Here is a 19,593-nt window from a genome sequence, read left to right on the forward strand (position 1 = left end):
GGGGTCCGCTCCTCCTCTGGTTTCGCCGTCGCCTCCCCCCGCGCCCCCCGGCCCCGGAGAGCGGGCGAGCCCGCAACTGCCCCGGCCTCCGCCGCCCCGTCCCCCCGCCCTGCTCGTCCGGCGCGTCCCGTCTCGGCCTCTCGCCTCCTGGCTGTTCCAGGATTATGCTTTCCTCCCCGGGGGGCCTCGTCCCTCTCAGGTCGCTCGGAAGCCTTGGCCTCCCTCGGAGGCATCCCTGCAACCTTTCGGAGGCCGGGAGTGAGTTTTCCGCGAGGCGAGTGTGAGAGGCGGCGGGGGTGTTCCCGAGCGCGGGGGGCGGGGAAGTTCCTGTGCCCCCACTTGGCCGCGACCTCCTCGGACCCGCGGCGGGAGCGGGGCCGGCGTCTTCGGGGGCGGGGGCGGGGGCGGGGGCGGGGGCGGGGGCGCGGCGGAGCATGGCCGCGGGGAGGGCTCCCCGGAGCCTCCCAGCCTCTTGATCAAAGCATTCCGCTATTCTGATTTATTGCCTGCTTGGGGAGTTTTTTTTTATTTTTTTATTTTTTTATTTTTTTTGCCTCTGAAGGAGACCTGTGTGTTCAGCCATTACTTTGCCGGGCGCTGCTCACAGGAACCCCCGACCCGCGGCGCCGCGGGGAGCCCCGCACTCGGGCTGCTCGCCGCTCGCCCTCGCCCTCGCCCCGTCCCCCTCCCTCTCTCCGCCCCCTCCCCCTCTCTCTCTCCTCTCTTTCTTCCCCTCTCTCCCTTCTTTCGGCCGCCGTCTCCCCCGCGCCCTCCTCGGGGCGGAGGGAAGCCGAGGAGGGGGAGGGAGGGGTTGGTGTCAATTTTTTTGTGTGTGCGGCCGCGGCCGGAGCCTGTGGCGGGCGGCGAGCGGGGAGAGCCCGGCGCGGCAGAGCCATGGATGGCCCGACGCGGGGCCATGGACTCCGCAAGAAGCGGCGGTCGCGGTCGCAGCGAGACCGGGAGAGGCGCTCCCGGGGCGGGCTGGGGGCCGGCGCGGCCGGCGGCGGCGGGGCCGGCCGGACCCGGGCGCCCTCGCTCGCCTCGTCGTCGGGCTCCGACAAGGAAGACAATGGGAAGCCCCCGTCCTCCGCCCCGTCCCGGCCCAGACCCCCGCGGAGGAAGCGGAGAGAGTCCACCTCGGCCGAAGAGGACATCATTGATGGATTTGCCATGACCAGCTTTGTCACTTTTGAAGCGCTGGAGGTAAGGGGGACCCCCTCCCCCCGGTCTCCCTTTATGCGCGACCCCCCTCGGCGGGGGCGCCCGGCTCTGCTGCCTTCCCCGCCGCGCTCCGGTCTGTCTGTCTCGCCTGCCTGTCGAGGCTGAGGTCTTATTGTTGGGGCGTGGGGGGGTGGGGTGGGGGGACCTGGGGGCGCGGGCAGACGGGCAGGCGGCAGGAGGGAATCGCAGAGCCGTGCCTGGTCTCCTCCTCGTTCCCTCGTTTTCGCTCGCCTTTCCCCTGCGCCCCCTCCCTGCACCCCCTCCTCAGCAGATGGGCAGGGAGAGAGGGGTTCAGGCATCACAACAATGCGCCCCCCTCCACGGAGAGCTCTGCCCCTACTCCTTCCTCTTCTCCCTCCCCAATCATGGCTCCTTGGCTGGTGGAAGTCTCTTTGCTGGGTTTGGGGCGCCCGTGGACGGTTCTGTGTGTGCTTCCCACAGAACCATATGTCCGTGTGTGTGTGTCTGTATAGTATATACCTTTCCTGGTTCTGAGTGTCCTCGGGACTCGAGACTGATGGGGGTTTTGTGGTTTCTTTGCCCCCCCTCCCCTGCTTTTTTTTTTTTTTTTTTTTTTTTTGGGTGAAGCTGGGGAAGGGGGCGTTTTCTCTTGGTTGGGAGAAAGGAGGGAGGAGGGGAGAGAAGAGAGGAAAGGATGGAATGTCTCTCTGTATTCTATGTGGGGCTCTACTACAGAAAGGGTTAATTGTAATATCATCTATACACATAGGCACATTTGTGTGTGTGTGTGTGTGTGTGTGTGTGTACAGGAGCAGTTTGGTTAAAGGACAGAAAAAGGTACACCAGGGAGGACTGGTGGGAGGAAAGAATAAAATCCTAGCTGGCATCTGAAGGGCTTGTCACAGAATTGTCCCTCTCCCTTTCCTTTTTTTTTTTTTTTTTTGGTGCTTTCTTTTCTTTTTCTTTCTGATTGGCTTTGTGTGTGTGTGTGTGTGTGTGTGTGTGTGCCTTTCTTTATTCCTTGGGCACCTGCAGCGTTCATTTCCAAATCCACATTTTCCTGCAGCTACAGGCTCTTGGGGGGTGGGGTGGGGTGGGGGGTATGGGTAGACCGGGACTGTCCAGGGGCCTGGGGTAAACTGTCTCTACCTGGAGGGATACGATTTGGTGCTGCCATCAGTCACTGGCCTTTACAGATGTAACAACCCCCTTTCCTCCCCCCACCTCCCTGTCCCCACCCCCAACACACCACACGCACAGAAGGCTTTGAGATTCTGCAGAGTTGGTCCCGCTTTCTTAAGCACAAAACCCAGATAGGAGTTGGTTTCTAGTATTTCATGCACCTGATGTGATGATTTGAGGTTCCTGAAGGAAACTTTTCCCTTACCCTTTGGCTTTTTTGCTGTTATTATGGTATTGTTCGAGATGATCAGATGTAAGCTTTGTTAATGACAGCTTAAATCTCACACTCAGTAACTGCACAGGTTTAGATTGCTGGTTCTGTGCGTGTGTTTGGGTGTCAGCTTTAAATACTAAAAAAGGAAGCCTTCATGTCAGGGTTGTTCTTTCTGTTTGAACTGCTTTTTGGTTGGGGGCTGCTGGTGGTGATGGTGGCCAGTGGCTGGGGAGAAAGGGAGGTTGGTGGTGGATGGTGGCCATAGATTTTGAGGTTAGTTATTGAATCAGTTACCCTTTGGTTCTAGAGCTGGTGATTTATTGGCTAAGATGGACCTTACACCATTATTTTGAGTGTTGAGGCTCACCACTTATTAGGATAATTCTAACTGTGGCTTTAACTTTGGCAAGGTGGGAGGGTACTGTACAGTGTGACCTCTCTGTTTCTTTCTGTTTCTCTCTCTCTCTCTCTCTTTAAAAAAGGAATTGAAATGGCAGCATGTATCCTAATAAGGCTGCTAGAATTTGGTTCACCATTGCTATCTGTGGTGGGCTTAGGACATTATTTGTAAGAGCCAGTTACAAGTGGTTCTGCTTTCTGCATGGTTATTGTGGGTTGCTGTGTGGCCCCTCAAGTAAGTGAGCAAGAGGGGCCTGCATTTTCCCAGGAACATTTTTGAAGGCCAAGTAGAGGTAGATATAACTTACGCAAATTTTTTATTGTTTATACTGTTTATTCATTCATTCATTCATTCATTCTTTCATTCATGAGAGACACAGAGAGAGGCAGAGACATAGGCATAGACAGAGGGAGAAGCGGGCTCTTTGTAGGAAGCCCCATGTGGCACTCGATCCCCAGACACTGGGATCCTGACCTGGAGCCACAGGAAGACTCTCAACCGCTGAGCCACCCAGGCAATCCCTATTGTTTATACTTTTAATAAACAGATGTTTGACTGGGCTTGAGATGTGTACATCCATCCCTTTGGCTCTTGAGAGAAAATGTGCCCATTCTGTTTTGTTTTGTTTTTTTTTTGGGGGGGGGGCGTTAAAAAACTTAATTTTTTAGGAAAGATCAAAATCAGAGTGTGGCATTAATAACATTCCTTTCCTTACTGTGATTATTTTTTCTGCTGCTTTTCCAGATTCAAAACCCAAGTTACTTTGGTTAACTGAATGCTGTGCCACCTTCATATCTAAATACCATCTAGAGATCTGTGTGTAGGTCTAAAAGGTCTAACTTTTTAAAAAGTTTCCTTAAAACTTTACAGAAAAATTTAAACATAATCGAAAGTAGAGAGAACAGTATAATAAACTGATATACCCAGCACCCAGGGTCAACAGCTACCAACTCGTGGCTCATCTTGTTTCATCTGTAACTCATTTACTCCCCACTCTGAGATGGGATATGAGAAATAAGTAAATATTTCTACATGTATGTCTTAATGCTAATGACTCAGAAAGAAAACCCACCAGACACTCTGCAGTACCATTATCACACCTAAATAAATCGACAACTGTCCGCTCAAAATATTCTCAACTATCCTGTTAGTATTTACATTTAGGAGGGCTGGCTTTTGTAGGAGCGATGTAAATAAACTTCTCATATTAAAAATACACAGTGGGGAATAAAAATCATCATGTATGTCTGGTTCTGTGGGAAAAGTTGGATCTGTTTGCTGCTTATCACATTTGTGTCCCTGTTGGATGGTCAGACATATGTGTATAGTGATCATTAAATCCTCTGGTGTCCTACTGTTCTCAGTTTACAAGATTTACTGAACTATCACCACGAAATGTGAGGATTTATTGGGAAATAGGCAAGTAAAGTATGAACTTGGACAGAAATATATGTTAATGGAGTGCTTGTAAATGTTAGGAATTATTATAGATGCCAAGAGTTACCACAAGTACCTAATTTGTTTTTGTGCCTTGTGTTTAGAAATGAAATCAAATGACACCACGTATCATCAAGGCTGCTGCTAGTATGATGTGATAAGAAACCAGAAATCTTGGCTCGCACAGCTAAGTTTTTAGCTTATGCTGGTTCAGAATAGTAGCTGGCAAACTGTAGAGTCGTGTACTTAGAATGTTAGTGGATTCATTATTTGACTCCATGATTTTGTCCTGAGTACCTGATTTCAGCTTCCCTTTTAAAGGAGAGGCTCCTAGGTCGTGATGAAGTGGCTGATAAAAACTATTTCGATTCAACTATGGTTTTACAAATACTGGAGTAAAGGCAAATGAGAGAACCTGCATTTTTATGTTGATTGTTTTTCACTCTTGTCTGGTTTTTATTTAAGATGATGAAAGCTGTAGAAGTAGTTTGAGAAGTCCCACACTTTATAGGCAGTGAAACTGGCTGAGGTAGTTTCATATTCTGCAGGGACACTTGTCTCAAGTAATTATGCCCTGAAGTTCAAGTATATGATTGTGAAGAGTCTTATGATAAAAGATAAGAGGGTAGGTGAGGAGGCTAAAGTTGAACGCGGTGTTCTTTTTATTATGCATTTGAGAAGCAGAATTACCATTTGGATACGGTATTGTTTATTTGAATATTCTTTGAATATTCAAATATTGAGGGTGAATATCCCCAGATATTGTGCCTCATTTTTTTTTTTAAAATGGCTTTCAGCCAACAAAGTATAAATGGAAATGTTGGGGTTCTAGTACTGTATGTACCCTGATGTGCCAGATAATACTGCCTTTCAGTTCTTACTTGGGTTTCTTTCTGTGTAGTCTTGATTAGGAAGCCACATGAACACCATCGCTGAAAATTTCACTTTGTAAATCCATCATTTCCCCTCTGTGTTATGCACTGGGTTTTAAGGGCAGCCTCCTTCTATAAAACTGACCAAGGGAAGCAAAGATGAAGTTGGTAGGATTAGCAGACAGGAAGCCAGTTGGAGTTTTGCAGACTAGCGAAAATGAAGGCACACTTATCTTTGGTGGTTAGAGGATCAGACCAAGACTTTCATGTGGTCTTCATTTCCTAGTTGTTTCAGGGTTTACCTACACATTGGTAGCATAAATAGACTGTACAGAATTCGGTGTACTTACAACATAACATAATTTACTATCGTTGAATCTCACTTATTTCAGTTGTTTAGAAAACATTAGTCATGTTCCTTCCATCAGCAAATATTTATGGAGTGCCTAGAAAGAGAGGAAAAAAAAAAACCACCCCTAAAATATATGTAGTATCTTGAAGGAGTATGTTGATAAATTAAGTCCAGTACTTCTAAAATAATTTTGAGACAGGCCCTCGAATATCTAATACCAACTAAGTGCAGTGAGCCTTCAGAGAAAGGGTAGTGAGATAGACTGAAGTGTTTGAGAAGGCTTTTTTTGAAGACTGGGCCTAGAGGTTGAAGAGATTTGGATAAATAAGGAGTGAGGGTTGGGGAGTGCATTTAAAGGACAGGGAATAGTGTGGAAGCACAGAAACAAGAGGATTGAGAAGATGCTATTTGATTAGGGCTTGGTGAGCATGGAAGCGCTGGTAGAAATGAGTTACAGAATTATGTAAGTGGACCCCTGTGCAGACCCATGTTCCTGGGTTGGCCTTCCTAACTATTGAGAGACTTTGGGAAATTACTCTCTAAAAGCATAATTTTCTTCATCCCTTAGTTGAGAGGTTTAGACTGCTTTTACAGCAAAGATCCCCAAGGTGGAAGGGAACCTAGCTCTGCTGGATGCTCATAAATCGTGTTCCAGATTAAGGGGAAAAAAAAAATGTGATCAAACCTCAAGTAATTTTGGAATTGGATGGGCAAGACAAAATTAAACAGGTGACTTGTTCTGCCAGAATTAAAAATCTTTTTTACTATGCAAATGTGAATTTTGAGTATCAGATAAGTAAGGCAGTGCTTTGTGCCTTATCTCCTAAACTTTGACCAAAGGGCACTTTTATTCTTGGCATTGTAATCCACAATCTGATATGGTGAATGCTGGAAAAGATCTCTTAGGTCCCCTCCACATCTCAGGACTTGGTGGTCTCTGAGTACAGGGTGAGGGGGCTGGTGATAGACGACCTGGAAAATCAGGCACAGAAGTTTGGAGTTGGAATGGAGGCTACTGCTTAAGTGAAACTGCTAAGGGGAAGGGGAGACGTATATAATGATGATCAGTCCACTTCTCTTGCTCCCTTGTCCTACCTGGTGTCATTCTTTCATTGATGTTAGCAACCCCTCTATGAGGAGAGTGTTGGTAAGTGATTCTCATTAATAGTCCTTTCAGTTTGATAGCAGCCCTGATGCCAGCGGTTCTGATGCCACCAAGCTGTCTTCCAGCCAGTGTGTTTTATTGTCTCTTAGTCCTTTCTGATTTCCTGTACTGCTGCTTTTAGCAAGCTGGGAAAGAAGGTTGGATGGCAAAGGAGGTTGACAGTGATGTTAAAATAAAGGTTTCAAATTATTTGCCTTTTGCTCGCTTATGCATGAACTGGTAGTTCAAGAAAGGTTAGAACCCTTCTGTTAAACAGCCAGGGAAAGCTGTAGAGCTGTTTTGGGTGGATTTTTCACTTTCTGTCTTTGGAAGTTTGGTTTGGGACTACAGAGTAAATGGGTCAGTTGCAGCATTTCACTTCTAAAGTATGCATAGCTTTAGGATCTAAGGAGTTTCTAAGGGGTGAGAAAGTTTTCATAAAAGGAAGAGTGGGAAGAATGTGCCTGGTTACGGATTTAAGTATTTTACTGTATGTACCGAGTTTGAGTATTTTACTGTACAAGGCAGAGCACCAGTTCAGGTGTATTTATGTGAGATGAGGTTGAAGATTGTGATATGATGGTTCCGTGTGGCTTGTGTTACTTGTTGAGATTTGGAAGTAGGATAGGATATAAATGATTTACTTAAAAAATAAATCACAAAGTTAGTGATTAGCCTTTGATCCACTGACAGTATTCTCTTGAAAAGGGGTTAAAAAAAAAAACTGAGCATTCACCATGATTCAAGGAGGATTGAGGATGATGAAGAGATTCTGTACACGTCTATACAACAGTATTATATATAGTAAAAAAAAAATAAAAATAAATGGTGATTATTAGCTTGAGAGAGCTTTAGGATTAGATATGTGCCCAAACATAAAATAATAGTTGAGGCCAGCTGTTAAGGAATCGTTAGGTCCCCATGACTACAAGATTTGGAAGATTTTGGACAGAGGATCTAGTAGCACTTCTTGATGAGAGGGGTATGTGCATGTGTGTCCTTATGCAGAGGGTGGTGGATGATGGGTTTACATTTTATTTTACCCCTATGCTCTGATTAGTTAAATATACTAAATGTAGCCTATGTTAAGGTGCCCCATGCTATTTTTTTCCTCCTCAAGAAACAACACTTTTTTTTTTTTTTTCAGGGTTAGGATTAAACCTGATATTCTGTAGATCTAGGAGAAAGAACTTGGTAATGGGTTAGCAACTGTTCATTTGAGAAAGTTCTAGAAAAAAAAATGAAGTAGATTTTGAAATTAAGATTTGAAAACTCTCAAATAATTGAAGTTTGGAAGAGCAAGATGGAAATTAATTTGGTGAAACCCAAGACCGGAGAGGATCACAAACAATTTAGGACATTATTAGCTGTGTCAGAACTGTTTTTATTATATAATTTGTACCTGTTTCATAAGTAGATGCATGCAGATTCCCCCCCTCCCCCCAAGAGGGGCATAGAATTATAAGGCTGGTGAGAACCTGAATTTATCTTTGTTCTTCCAGGTCTGAACTGTGTTCTTTCATTTTTTTCTAACAAGCCTGCAGGGCAGGGAGTATGCTGTCAGTAAGTTATCATTATAAGGTCACAAAGAATAGGTTCTCTTTATGCTGTTAGTAACCCAGGAGGGGGGGAGAGTGGGTTTTTACATAGTCTGGATTTCTTTGCTTGCTTAGGAGGAGACTAGGCAAGTGTAGGCTTCTGTGGCTTAGTCGTCTTTAGGTCTCCGGTTCCATCCTTTGCAAAGTGACCTGTAGCCTATAATTAAATTTTATAAATTGGAAAGCATATTTCTTGCTGCTTTCTTTGCAGGTGTTTTATTTTACAGATTAGTGTATACAACAGTTTCATCGTGGGTTCCAGTTAGATTCTGTACCTACCCAGTCCGTCCTTCCTTCCTTCCTTCCTTCCTTCCTTCCTTCCTTCCTTCCTTCCTTCCTTCCTTCCTTCCTTCCTTCCCAACTTCCTTCTTTTTCTTTTACTGAGGTAGAACTATCGATTATAAATGCAATTGCTAAAAGCTAATGGATTTAGGAAGTTGTAGATGAAAGGTGGAAACTTTAAAATTGCACACTTTTATTATTTGAGTTTCACCTGTCTGAAGGACTCTGATGTGAGGGTAAATTGCTTGCCACAGTTGTCTAGGCTGTTACAGCTCATCATTCTGATTTCTCATTCATATCTGAACTCCAATTAGAGTTTGCCTGAGCAAACACAGATTACCAACTAATACATACAAATATATTTTTAAAGACTTGGCCTGTCATTTTGGCTTGCTACTGTACCTCATGGTGTCCTATCTCTTTGGTACCTTTTTTAAGAGCCTTGGAAAATCCACGTGCAGTAAAATGGAGTCACGAGAAGAAAAGGGACAAGCCCACAGTTTGTAAGTAATGAAAAATGTCTAATGCAGGTTTGGATTCAGTTTTGGCAGAAAGCCTTAAAATTGCAGGCACTTTGTGATTGGTATTAACTGAGGCATTTTGAAATGACCTGGGCTAGATACTGAAGCACAGCCTGTGAAGACAGATTGTGACTCTTGGTTATATGGGTGAAATCTGATACTTTCCTTTGGCAGAGATATCTGAATCTGGGATAGGGTTTAAGTCAATGCCAGGGTCAAGTTGTGATGATACCTAGGGGATGTCATTTTCCTTGTCTCCTCACACCTATCTGCCACGGTGGCACACAAACCTCCCGACCTCATTTTAGGTTTCTGCAGAGTTTCTTTCTTTCTTTTTTTTTCCTGCAAAGTTTCTGATGGCAGTGATATTTTAGAGCTTGAAAAGAGAATTTAAGAGAGTCCATTATTGCAGTTACCACTCGGTAGTTACACTGAAGCAGACATTTTCTGGTTGTTAGGGTCCCTGTTTAATTATGCTTGCTGGATAAAGGTTGCTGGTTGTTCAGTGAATATTTTTCTTTAGTAAAAAACTGAGTAAGAAAACACATGACTGGAGATGTAAATGAAACAGGGGTCGAAGATTAGATTATCACTTGTTTTCTAAGCCACATGCTAGACATTCCAAGTGTTCTACCTATTTTCTCTGTGCATGTTCAGCTGATGAAAATAACGAAGGTCCTGGATTATGCTGTTGTAAAAAAACGATTTTGTATCATTCAAGTGAAATTACACTTTCATTGGGGCAAAAGGGGAAAGAGGTGTTTACAAAGTTGGCTCCTTGCTCATTGCTTATAGGGATCAGTTTGATTCCTTGTCAAAATTACATTTTGAGATTAAAGTGCGCTGCTACCTCTTTAGGAGGTATTATCCTAAAGTTAGGACCTCAGCATTTTTTTAGAGCAGTCTTTTAATCCATTTCACTCTGGCCACTGTTGGCTGATGTGCTTCCCAAGCTTGGGAGTGGCATTAGAGGCACAGATGTTGTCTCTAGTCCTGTAGTTCTACCTCTCATTTTGCAAATGAAAACACAGCCCAGAGGGGTTAATTGGCCTGCTCAAGATCACACTGGGAGTTAACACTCTCACTGTCACCCACTGAAACTAGGAGACTGCTTCAGCTTCATTGTTGGGTTCCCAAGGACTGGGCATCTAAGGAGGAGGGTTGTTTTGTTTTGTTTTGTTTTGTTTTTAAAAAAACAAAAATATAATGCAAATGGGGATGAATGCCTATGATTGTAAAGCTTCCTATTTTTTCTGATTCAAATAATCAGAAAATCAGGTTCTCAGTATCAAGAACCTTTTTAAAAGCATTCTGCTTTACCCCAGTGTATCACTCTGTAATTCGTTGGCCTTTCTCTGTGGGTGCATTGGTCTTTTTTAAATCCCCTCCCCCTCTACTCCCCACAATGAGGACGTAGATGAAAAAGTAAATATTAGGATAATGATATGAAGGTTTCTCATTCTTGAATGTCCAGTGGAAGGATGCAGCAATTATATGGGCAAAAGATGCCTTAATATGGGCTACTTAAAATTTTCATGTGTTTTATTTGGATATAGTATTTTCTTCAGCCTGGTAACCCAGAGAAACTCAGAGCCACTTAATGGCATTGGTAGCAGAATATTTGAAGTGAATTTAGGAGAATAGTTAAATTCTCAACCAAACTTTTCTTCTGAAGAAGAAAGACTCAAAATATTAAATCCATATGACATGTTGGCTAAGGCATCTTGCCTGTTTATTGCTGAACCAGAAAATTTATAACAACTGTTTGTCATGTGTATATATTTATAGCTATTCATATAATGAAAAGAAGTTTTCATGAGATTGTAATAACATATCAAGATGGATGTAATTAAAACAGAAGCAGATTGACACCCTGAATTAAATGCAAACCATAAACCAGGATACCTGAGCATTGTGCCTCACATATTTGCTGAAGGGGGCAGTCAGCCAAATATGCAAATAAAAAGACATTGATGAATTTCCTTGGGTGTGTGTGTGGTTGCAGAGAACCCAACTATTTTATTAATCTTTTATCAAGCATTGTTTAGGTTTGCAGCAGCAATGGAATGTATTAATTTGGCAGACCAAATAGCTTAGGACCAGAAAGTAGGAAATAATAAGGACACATGATTGATATACTGCTATAAATAACACATGCGACTGACAAAGGGGCTGAGTAATCTTTAGATCTGTGCTTGATGTCATTAATGGAGTTGTTAAACCAGGATGTTTGGGTTGAACTTCAATCAGGGAGGCTACCTCCCATTTAAAATGCAGACCTATCTCTAGTTGTACTCAGAACTGATATGTTGACAAAATTGGTGTAAGTCGAATTTTTATAAATTGGATCAAATGCACCAAGGGAATCTTACTGTGAAAAATATGAGGTGTTTTTATTTTTTATTTTATTTTTTAAAACATTAAGCTTAGTATTCTCTGCAGGGAAGCTGGGATTTTGGTAGAGTGGGTCTCTTTAGATGGGCATTGCTTTCCTTGAGACATTTTTCTGCATGTGTTCCCTGTGTTCCTGGAAGAAAGTGATTGTGAGACTTGCATTTTCTGTTCAGGTTTCATACCTCACTTGGTGCTTCCAGGAATAATTGGTGGTGATTTGAGTAAGCCCGCATCATTCAGATTTCAGAGGGTGGTTTTCAAGTGTGTACTAAGGGTTTGTGGCTATGATTATGGAATATGATTTTCATATCTGTTCCATGGAGGAGTCCAGGCATGTCATAATCACTTTAGAATCATAATTTTAGGGCAGCCCTGGTGGCTTAGCGCCGCCTTCAGCCCAGGGCATGATCCTGGAGACCCGGGATCGAGTCCCACGTCGGGCCCCCTTCATGGAGCCTGCTTCTCTCTCTGCCTGTCTGTCTCTCTCTGTGTCTCTAATAAATAAATAAAAAATCTTTAAAATAAATCATAATTTTATAGAAACATCTTACCTATAATTTTTCGATATGTCAGTTTAGTTTTAAAATTGTAAAGATGCCAAATGCAGGGCTGTATTGTTATTAGGGAAGTTGGTGACATCTGTTATAATCTTGTTAACCAGGGGAGGAAAATGCTTTAATCAAAACATCTAATTATGCCCTCTCAGCTGATAAAAGATCTTTTGCTAAATTTTTGGAATTGGCCTTAATGGAAGAAGCTGGCCTCCACAGGAACTGTGAAGTAAATTTACTCTTTTTATTTTGAAAAACTCTTATCCTTCACCATGGTGACATAGGATGTTTTCATTTTGTCAAATTGCTTTTATACTGTGTGTTGAAAATAGATATTTTCAGTAGTTGTTTAAGCCAGCATGAAGTTTTTGTTTTTGTCCTCCTTCTCACCCCTATAGTGTGTGAGGCCCCAGAGGGAGTTTATATGTCCAGACGTGAACTAGGAGGAAATGTGGTAGCTGAGAGCCACCCTGGGGGGCGGGGGGCAGCGAGCAAATGATAATTACAGGTGAGAGGCAGGGGGATAATTCAGCCTCTGTTCTGGGAGGTGTGATTTCACACCTGAATGTGGAAACCTGCTATGTTAGACAGTTGTGTTGTTTTAAAATTAGCTTTATTAGTCTAATATAGAACTGGACCAGATTGTTTGAGGTCACTTTTAGTTGAGGGAATATAACTGTTTTTAAATATTGATTCCAGAAGTATTTCCTGCATTTAAGAGTAGTTACATACAGTATTTGAAAATATCAGAAATTGTTGAACTCAGCCTATCTACATTGCTTCTAGCTCCCTTGATCACTTCTTAAAAATTGTTAAATATTTTGACAATGCAGCTTACCACTTCAAATCAGTCATACTTCAAAACCTGTTCAATAAAGCCATCCTTTTATCTATATTTCAGCCTACAATTAACTTTATCTGCAGCTATTTTGTTTGCAGAATCACAGATGATGATGATGATGATGATGACATTTATTGTTAATCTTAATGCTGGGATATGGATTGGGTCAGAGAAATGCATTATGTCGTAGTTTTGAGAGTGTTTCATTATTTTGAAATGATTTTCCCATGGATTGAGATCTTGGGGCCAGCCTAAAGAAGTTTTTGAAGCATTGACCATGACACAATGTACTTTGTGTTTTATTTGGGATCTGGGGGGAAGTTCAAGTGCTATTAATTTTTTCTTGGTCTGTGATATGCTCTATAATGGCTTATTGTGTGTCACTTGGGAGTATGACAAGAAGCTTGGAAAAAAGAGCCAGAGTTTTTTTCCTCTATATTTCTAATATATTGTTTTATTTTCTTCTATTTTCTACCTTGAGCCTCTGTACTTTCCCTACATATATCATCCTTGGGATATTTGAGGCTCTTAGGATTTCTGTTTCCTTTATTCAGTAATCCATGCGTACATTGTAGGTATTCAGTGCTTATTTAGAGTTAACCTATTTCCACAAAAGTTCCATGAAAAGATCAAAAGGGAGCCACTATTTACTGAGTATTTACCCTGGGCCAGGAATTGTGCTCAGAATTTTGCATCCATTATGTCAGTGGAGCTACTTCATGATAAAAAGGGAAAGACATCCCTATTTTACAGTTGAAGAAACTGAAGCTCTGAGAGGTTAAGTCAACCTGCCCCAAGTCAGTACAAGAGAGGCAGGGAATGCAGTGGTTTATACCTGACCTGAAAGCTTGTGCTCTTTAACCCTTTCTACCCTTCATTTTGTGAGAGAGTCCCAAATGAGTCTCTGGTAGACCACATTTCTTCCTTGCTCCTGAAAATTGTCTTGGTTACAAAGGATTTTCCAGATATAATAATAGGATTTAGAGAGGAGAAAGTACTTCACCATTTTTTTGGAAAATCTTTTTAAGTGCTGGAGCTCACAGTAGGTGGCTGCTACTCATATAATACATTTGCAAGCATATTTGTTGTGGGGGGGGGGTTTCCTCCTGTCTGTCTCTCTCTTTCTCCCCCTCCCCCTCCCTTTCACTGTTTATCCTTGTATTAAAAATCTGACCTTTTCCCAGGTCACAGTGCTCAGGTAGATTTTAAGACTTTGTCAAAGACCAGGGTCATAATGTTGAGGATTACCGTGTGCCAGTCCTTATACTAAATCCTTTCATATACTTAACTCACTAATTTCATACAACAGCCCCCTGAAACAGAAGGGTGAAATTAGAGAAGGGACTGGTAACCCTCGCAACAGGTTACTGTAGGCATAAGCTTACTTTCTGCTAGATTCCTAAATATTTTGTCTTGTCTGCTTTTAAGCTCTTCTAGGAACTAACTTCCCTTGGCCATGAAACAGACCTTATTGCTAGGTTTTTGTTTTTTAACTAATATAGGTACTCTCTTCTTCCTGATGGAAAAACCCTACTAAATAGTTCTTTGCATTTCTTGATAACTGTATCTTGATACCTGGTAACAAACGGTGCATTATTTCCTCTGTCATTGTTTCCTGTCATTATTCTAAGCACATTTGCAAATTGTTCTCCATTCCCCATTCTACCCTGTAGAGGTTTGTTTATACTACAAAGAGTATGCTAATGAATGTAACTGTTAGATTTGCTTCTTATGGAAATCCCAACTGTGATTAGAGTACTGTACATTCTTGTGAAGCCCCCTCCTCTCCTCTGGGCGGAGATGGTCATTACAAGTTCAAGCTCTAGGACTTTAGGATTCAGACCTGGCTGATGATCATCCCTTGAGGAGGAGTAAAACACACACACACACACACAGACACACACACACACACACACACACACACACACACTTCTACTGGGCCTGAAATTTCACAAGATTTCTTGGTGAATATGAAGATTAGTCAAGTTAAACACTTCTCTGAACGATCTCTTTTTGGAATATAGGAGGCAGTTTTTTTCTTGGAACCATCTTGCTCTGAGACATGCAGTATTGGCTCTCTCTCTTCCAACTGCTTCTGTGAGCACAGTTATCCTTTTGCACATCCAAAATGGCAATAGAGTAAGATTTCAGGTTTTAGCCCAGTTTGTGATTGTAGGGGAGACCCAAGTCAAAGCCTGTATTATAGAATTTAACTATAAAAAGCTGGTGTAATGGGAGCCATACCTTCAAGCTCAGGGTTTTAAAAGTGATCTCTTATGCCTGAATTTTATATGTTTGTAAAATATGAGTTCTGTATTACCTCTAGGGCCTGTCTCAGATTATGAACACTTATGGAGGAATTATGTATTTTTAACTTTTCCTCGTGTTGTTCCTTGCCCTTCTGGTGGTTTGTAATACATCCGTGTACGGGATACCCTTTTTGAGTAAAGGATAGAGATGGGTGTCGGTTTTGCCCCAGGACAGTGGGTGCCCTCTGTTTACTGTTTACAGATGAACATGACTTTAGCTTTTGTGTTAAGAAATTTCTACATCTGCTGCCCATATTTCATCCATAGCCTTATTTCATTTAATATGGTGTACCTGGGATTAAGGACAGAGAAATATGTGTGCTCAGGCTGATTTGGAAATTACACTGTTGAAATACAGCCCATATGGCCATTGTAAAATGGTTAGTACCTCGTATAATTGCCTTCCCAATGATGTGCTTTGTCATTACTTCCATCTTCAAGAAGCACTCCTGTAGTATGCTGACAGCAATGGCGTCATTAGAAAACATACGGACATGCAAAGGCATTACATTGTCTTTAGTTTAAGGATTAGATTACAGTGTTAGAGGATGGGTCACCACACTTCTTGGTTAGTTTGGCGCTGCTAGTCTGGATGCTGTAGATTTGCAAAGGTCCTGTTGACTTGTTTGCTGAGTGTACTTTATTATCTTCCCTGTGATTTTGAGGTGGTCTTTTAGCTGTGCATAAGGCCTCATAACAATATTGTAGCCAGTTGGCTTCTCTGGAGTGTTTCTTCCAACTGTTCATGACTCCTGCAGTTCTTCTCTAGAATGCTCCCTCCATCTCTGTTTTCCTTCTTGTAAGGTCATTAGATGAAAAAAGAGATGAAGTAGTGGAGTCAGGAAGCCACAGGTAGCTTCCATATTGCCCAGATTTATATCCTGCATTGTATAACATCTGTCTCCACGTGAGTCCTGAGGCCACCATCTTTCTTCCTTACCACACCCCCTTCCCAAACTTAGAAGCAGTGAGAGGCAGGTCCCAGAGGCCCAGGGACCACGTGACACAGCATGGAAAGAGACACCCTCCATTTAACCCCTGTCCTGTGGAGTTGGAATTTCCCCCTCTCCCCCCCGGCCATTCTTACATGCCTACTGTTTGGTTGTAGATATTTTAGGGATGCCTCAGTTCTGGGACATGGTATGCTTTGAATTTTCAGGTACTTTATGCAGCTGTCAGTAACTAGTAAGTGAAGTCACAGAATGGAAAGTCATTCATCAAATTTAATGTTTCCCATTGGAATCTAACAGAAATAATGTGGACTGGGAGAGTTTTTGAGCAATGAATGACTTTGGAGATCGTTTGGTCAGAAGTTGTGGGAACCTCAGGGGGATGCTGACTCAGCTGAGGGGAAGCCCAAACCTCATTTAACCAGAGCTCCAGCTTTACCTGTTTTACATGTTAGGATAAGATTTTCTTTGGGAAGTGAAAGGTTAGTATTGAATCCTTTCATTTATTTTCTTATTCAAGAAATGTTTATCTTTCACTTCTGTGTGCTAGGCAGTCACTGTTGTAGGCACAGGGGATGCTATGGTAAGAGAAACATCTATAATAGAGGTTGTATTCTAGCAGGGTGGGTGGCATACAGTAAATTATAAACACGTAAATATATTTGATGGTGATGGGTCTTTCAAAGCAGGATAAGGATGTGATAGTGAGAATCCTAGGTGCATGCAGATGTGTGATTTTACAGAGGGTAATTTAGGTGGGGCCTCTCGAAGTGGTGATATTTGAACAGAAATCTGAAGGAAGTGAGGGAGCAAAAAATGTGGATAGTCTAGGGCAGAGGATTCAAGGAGAGGGAAGCTCAAGTGTGAAGGCTTTCAGGGAGGAGTGGCATGGTGTGTGGGGAACTGTAGGAGGCCATGGTGGCCACAGTCCAGCAAGTGAGGAGGAGGGGTCAGAGATGAGGGAGCGGCCTGTAGGAACTTTTAAACCAGTGTGATTGAAGAAGTTTAAAAACAGCTGAAAACAATTGTCCAAAGCCCTCATTTCCCAACTGAAAAAAAGTCTGAACTTTCCCACGATCACCCAGCTGGTGTTAAAACAAGCCCAGATCTAGAACTCAGATATTGTATTCTTTTATGGGAGCTTCCCATTGTACCTTACTGCCACCATTACAGGACTTAAGAGTCAGGTCATCTGTCTTGGAGGCCAGAAGACTTGTCTCCTCTCCTGTTTATCAATATCCTTTTTCTGAACATGAGAGACTCCTAACTCTGGGAAACGAACAAGGGGTGGTAGAAAGGGAGGTGGGCGGGGGTGGGGGGAGGTGACTGGGTGACGCGCACTGAGGGGGGCACTTGATGGGATGAGCACTGGGTGTTATTCTATATGTTGGCAAATTGAACGCCAATAAAAAATAAATTAAAAAAAATCCTTCTTCTGAAAGACATGGTTCAAGAATATATAGAATGCCAGTGTCCAGTTTTCATCAGTTGGGAAAAAGTTTTAATTTTCAGTGTCAGAATCCACCATTATTTGGGTCATTGTTTTAATAACAACAGTGATAATAATGGCTAATATTTAGCAAGGGCTCAGTGTACGTGATGTTCATTGAACCTGGAACATTATTGCATTTAACCTTCACAGTGACCCTGTAGGTAACATATTCCTCATTTTAGAGATGAGAGAGCTCTGGTTCAAAGAAGTTAAGTAACTTTCTTACTTAACTTGTGTGGCTAGACTACTGATTCTAGTGTCTTACTACCTCCCTGGGCTGGTCGTCTTTGATGAACTTCCCCTGCAATATGCTTTCCCCACCCCAACCCCAAGAGCTGAGCCCTAGGAGTATTGTCACAACCTAGTTCCACATCTGCAAATGTTTGATTATATAGAGGATTTCACAGCCAGTCGGCTCAGTCCTGGCAACTCTCCTTCTTTTAGGTAGATTACTGGTTAAGCAGATACCTTCAGTTTTTCTGAGCTGAATTTGACTGGAGTATTTTTCAAGACCTGTGCTGTGAAGTGTGTTAACAGAATTTAGGCCAGTGTTTCCAAGTCAGCCGACCCAATTGAATTGGTCTTGATTTTGTTCTCTGCTGGTGAAGTAAAAGCCCAGACATCACTAGTGACTATACTCCTTAGGAATGTAAAAATCTTTTTAGTATTTGTACTTTTGAGGACCAATGTATGGTGACTTTGCTTTAAAATCTAATTGTATGAAAATATATATATATATGTTTATATAAAATATAACATAACCAATGCCCATGGACCCACCATTAACTTTAACAAACCTAGGCTTTTTACTGTACTTTTCTTAAAATTGTGGGTTATTTTTAGTGTGTACTGTCTGAAGGGGAAGCGAGTCAACTGTAAGGTTTAGAGCAGAGGGTTCTTACACTTAGTTGCACGTTAGAATTCCCTGGGGAGCTTAAAAAAGTCCCCATACCCATGGGAGAGTGGAGGGACCCCCCCCTGCCCCATCATCAGGACTTTAGAAAGCTCCCCCCGAGATTCTGTTGGGCAGTCAGGGTGAGATCCTCTGTCTGGAGGAAGAGGGCCAGTTTTCTTCACTGGTTTTTCTAAGATGCTTGGTACGAAGCCCTGTGATTAGTGAACTGTACTTCAAGTCTTTTTAATTTTCTCTCATGAACTTTTTAATGTGCTCTGCTTTTCAAGACTCTGAGGGGTGACGTCCTGAGGTGCTCTTCCTCTGATGCTGTCTTCCTCATACCCTAATGGAGATAAACTGGGGATACATTTGCGTTATTTGCTAGAAAGCATTTAGAGACTAGGAATGAGGGATTAGAGAGGGACCTGAGAAGTCCAAAAATGTTGGGAGCTATGGTAGCAAGTGGGATGAGGTGGAAGTTATTGTAAAACTGCCTTAGAAGTCATTGGAGACACAGGGTTTCATTTAGAAAACTTGGAGTCACACATATCTTTACAGGAAGGCTCTGAGACATCCAATGGTAGCTGAGAACTTTTTGGCCTGAGTTACAGCTTTATCAGTGATGTGGGTTAAGATATAAGAAGTAAGGTATCATCTGCCAATAGAGTGGCCAGCTCTCTGTGGACACATCTGAGACTGTGACATTTTTCCGAAGTATTGCCAGCTCTTGATTATTTGGGGCCTGATTATCTCCTGTGGACCTTAGCTTTCTGAGACACCTGCACCCCATCCAGTGTACCCACATCCCTTCTGCCCACTCATTCATTTGATAAATAGTTATTAAGTTTCTCTTTCTTCCAGGCGCTGTTTTAGCCATTGGGGTTTGTAAACAGAGCCCCTGGCATCAAGGAATGACGTTCTTGGGAAGAGGGGTGTTACATTCTGCTGTCACATTGTCCTTTAGGGTGCCTAACAGA

General features: G+C 42.7%; 1 protein-coding gene across 7 annotated transcripts in view; it reads left to right on the top strand.

The window, feature by feature from the left end:
* The first annotated feature begins 538 nt into the window (after positions 1-538).
* Positions 539-19,593, top strand: part of AUTS2 (activator of transcription and developmental regulator AUTS2) — a 1,131,932-nt gene continuing 1,112,877 nt past the window's right edge. For 3 of the 7 annotated variants that reach the window (XM_072837545.1, XM_072837551.1, XM_072837549.1), the window contains exon 1: positions 543-1,203. In XM_072837545.1, coding sequence (XP_072693646.1) covers positions 895-1,203 — 309 coding nt within the window. In that variant the 5' untranslated portion in view covers positions 543-894. Of the gene's footprint in view, positions 1,204-19,593 lie in introns of all 7 variants that reach the window. The other 4 variants (XM_072837546.1, XM_072837550.1, XM_072837548.1 and 1 more) reach the window with 4 other exon arrangements.

The sequence above is a fragment of the Canis lupus genome, chromosome 8, assembly GCF_048164855.1.
Source record: "Canis lupus baileyi chromosome 8, mCanLup2.hap1, whole genome shotgun sequence".
Taxonomy (NCBI): domain Eukaryota; kingdom Metazoa; phylum Chordata; class Mammalia; order Carnivora; family Canidae; genus Canis; species Canis lupus.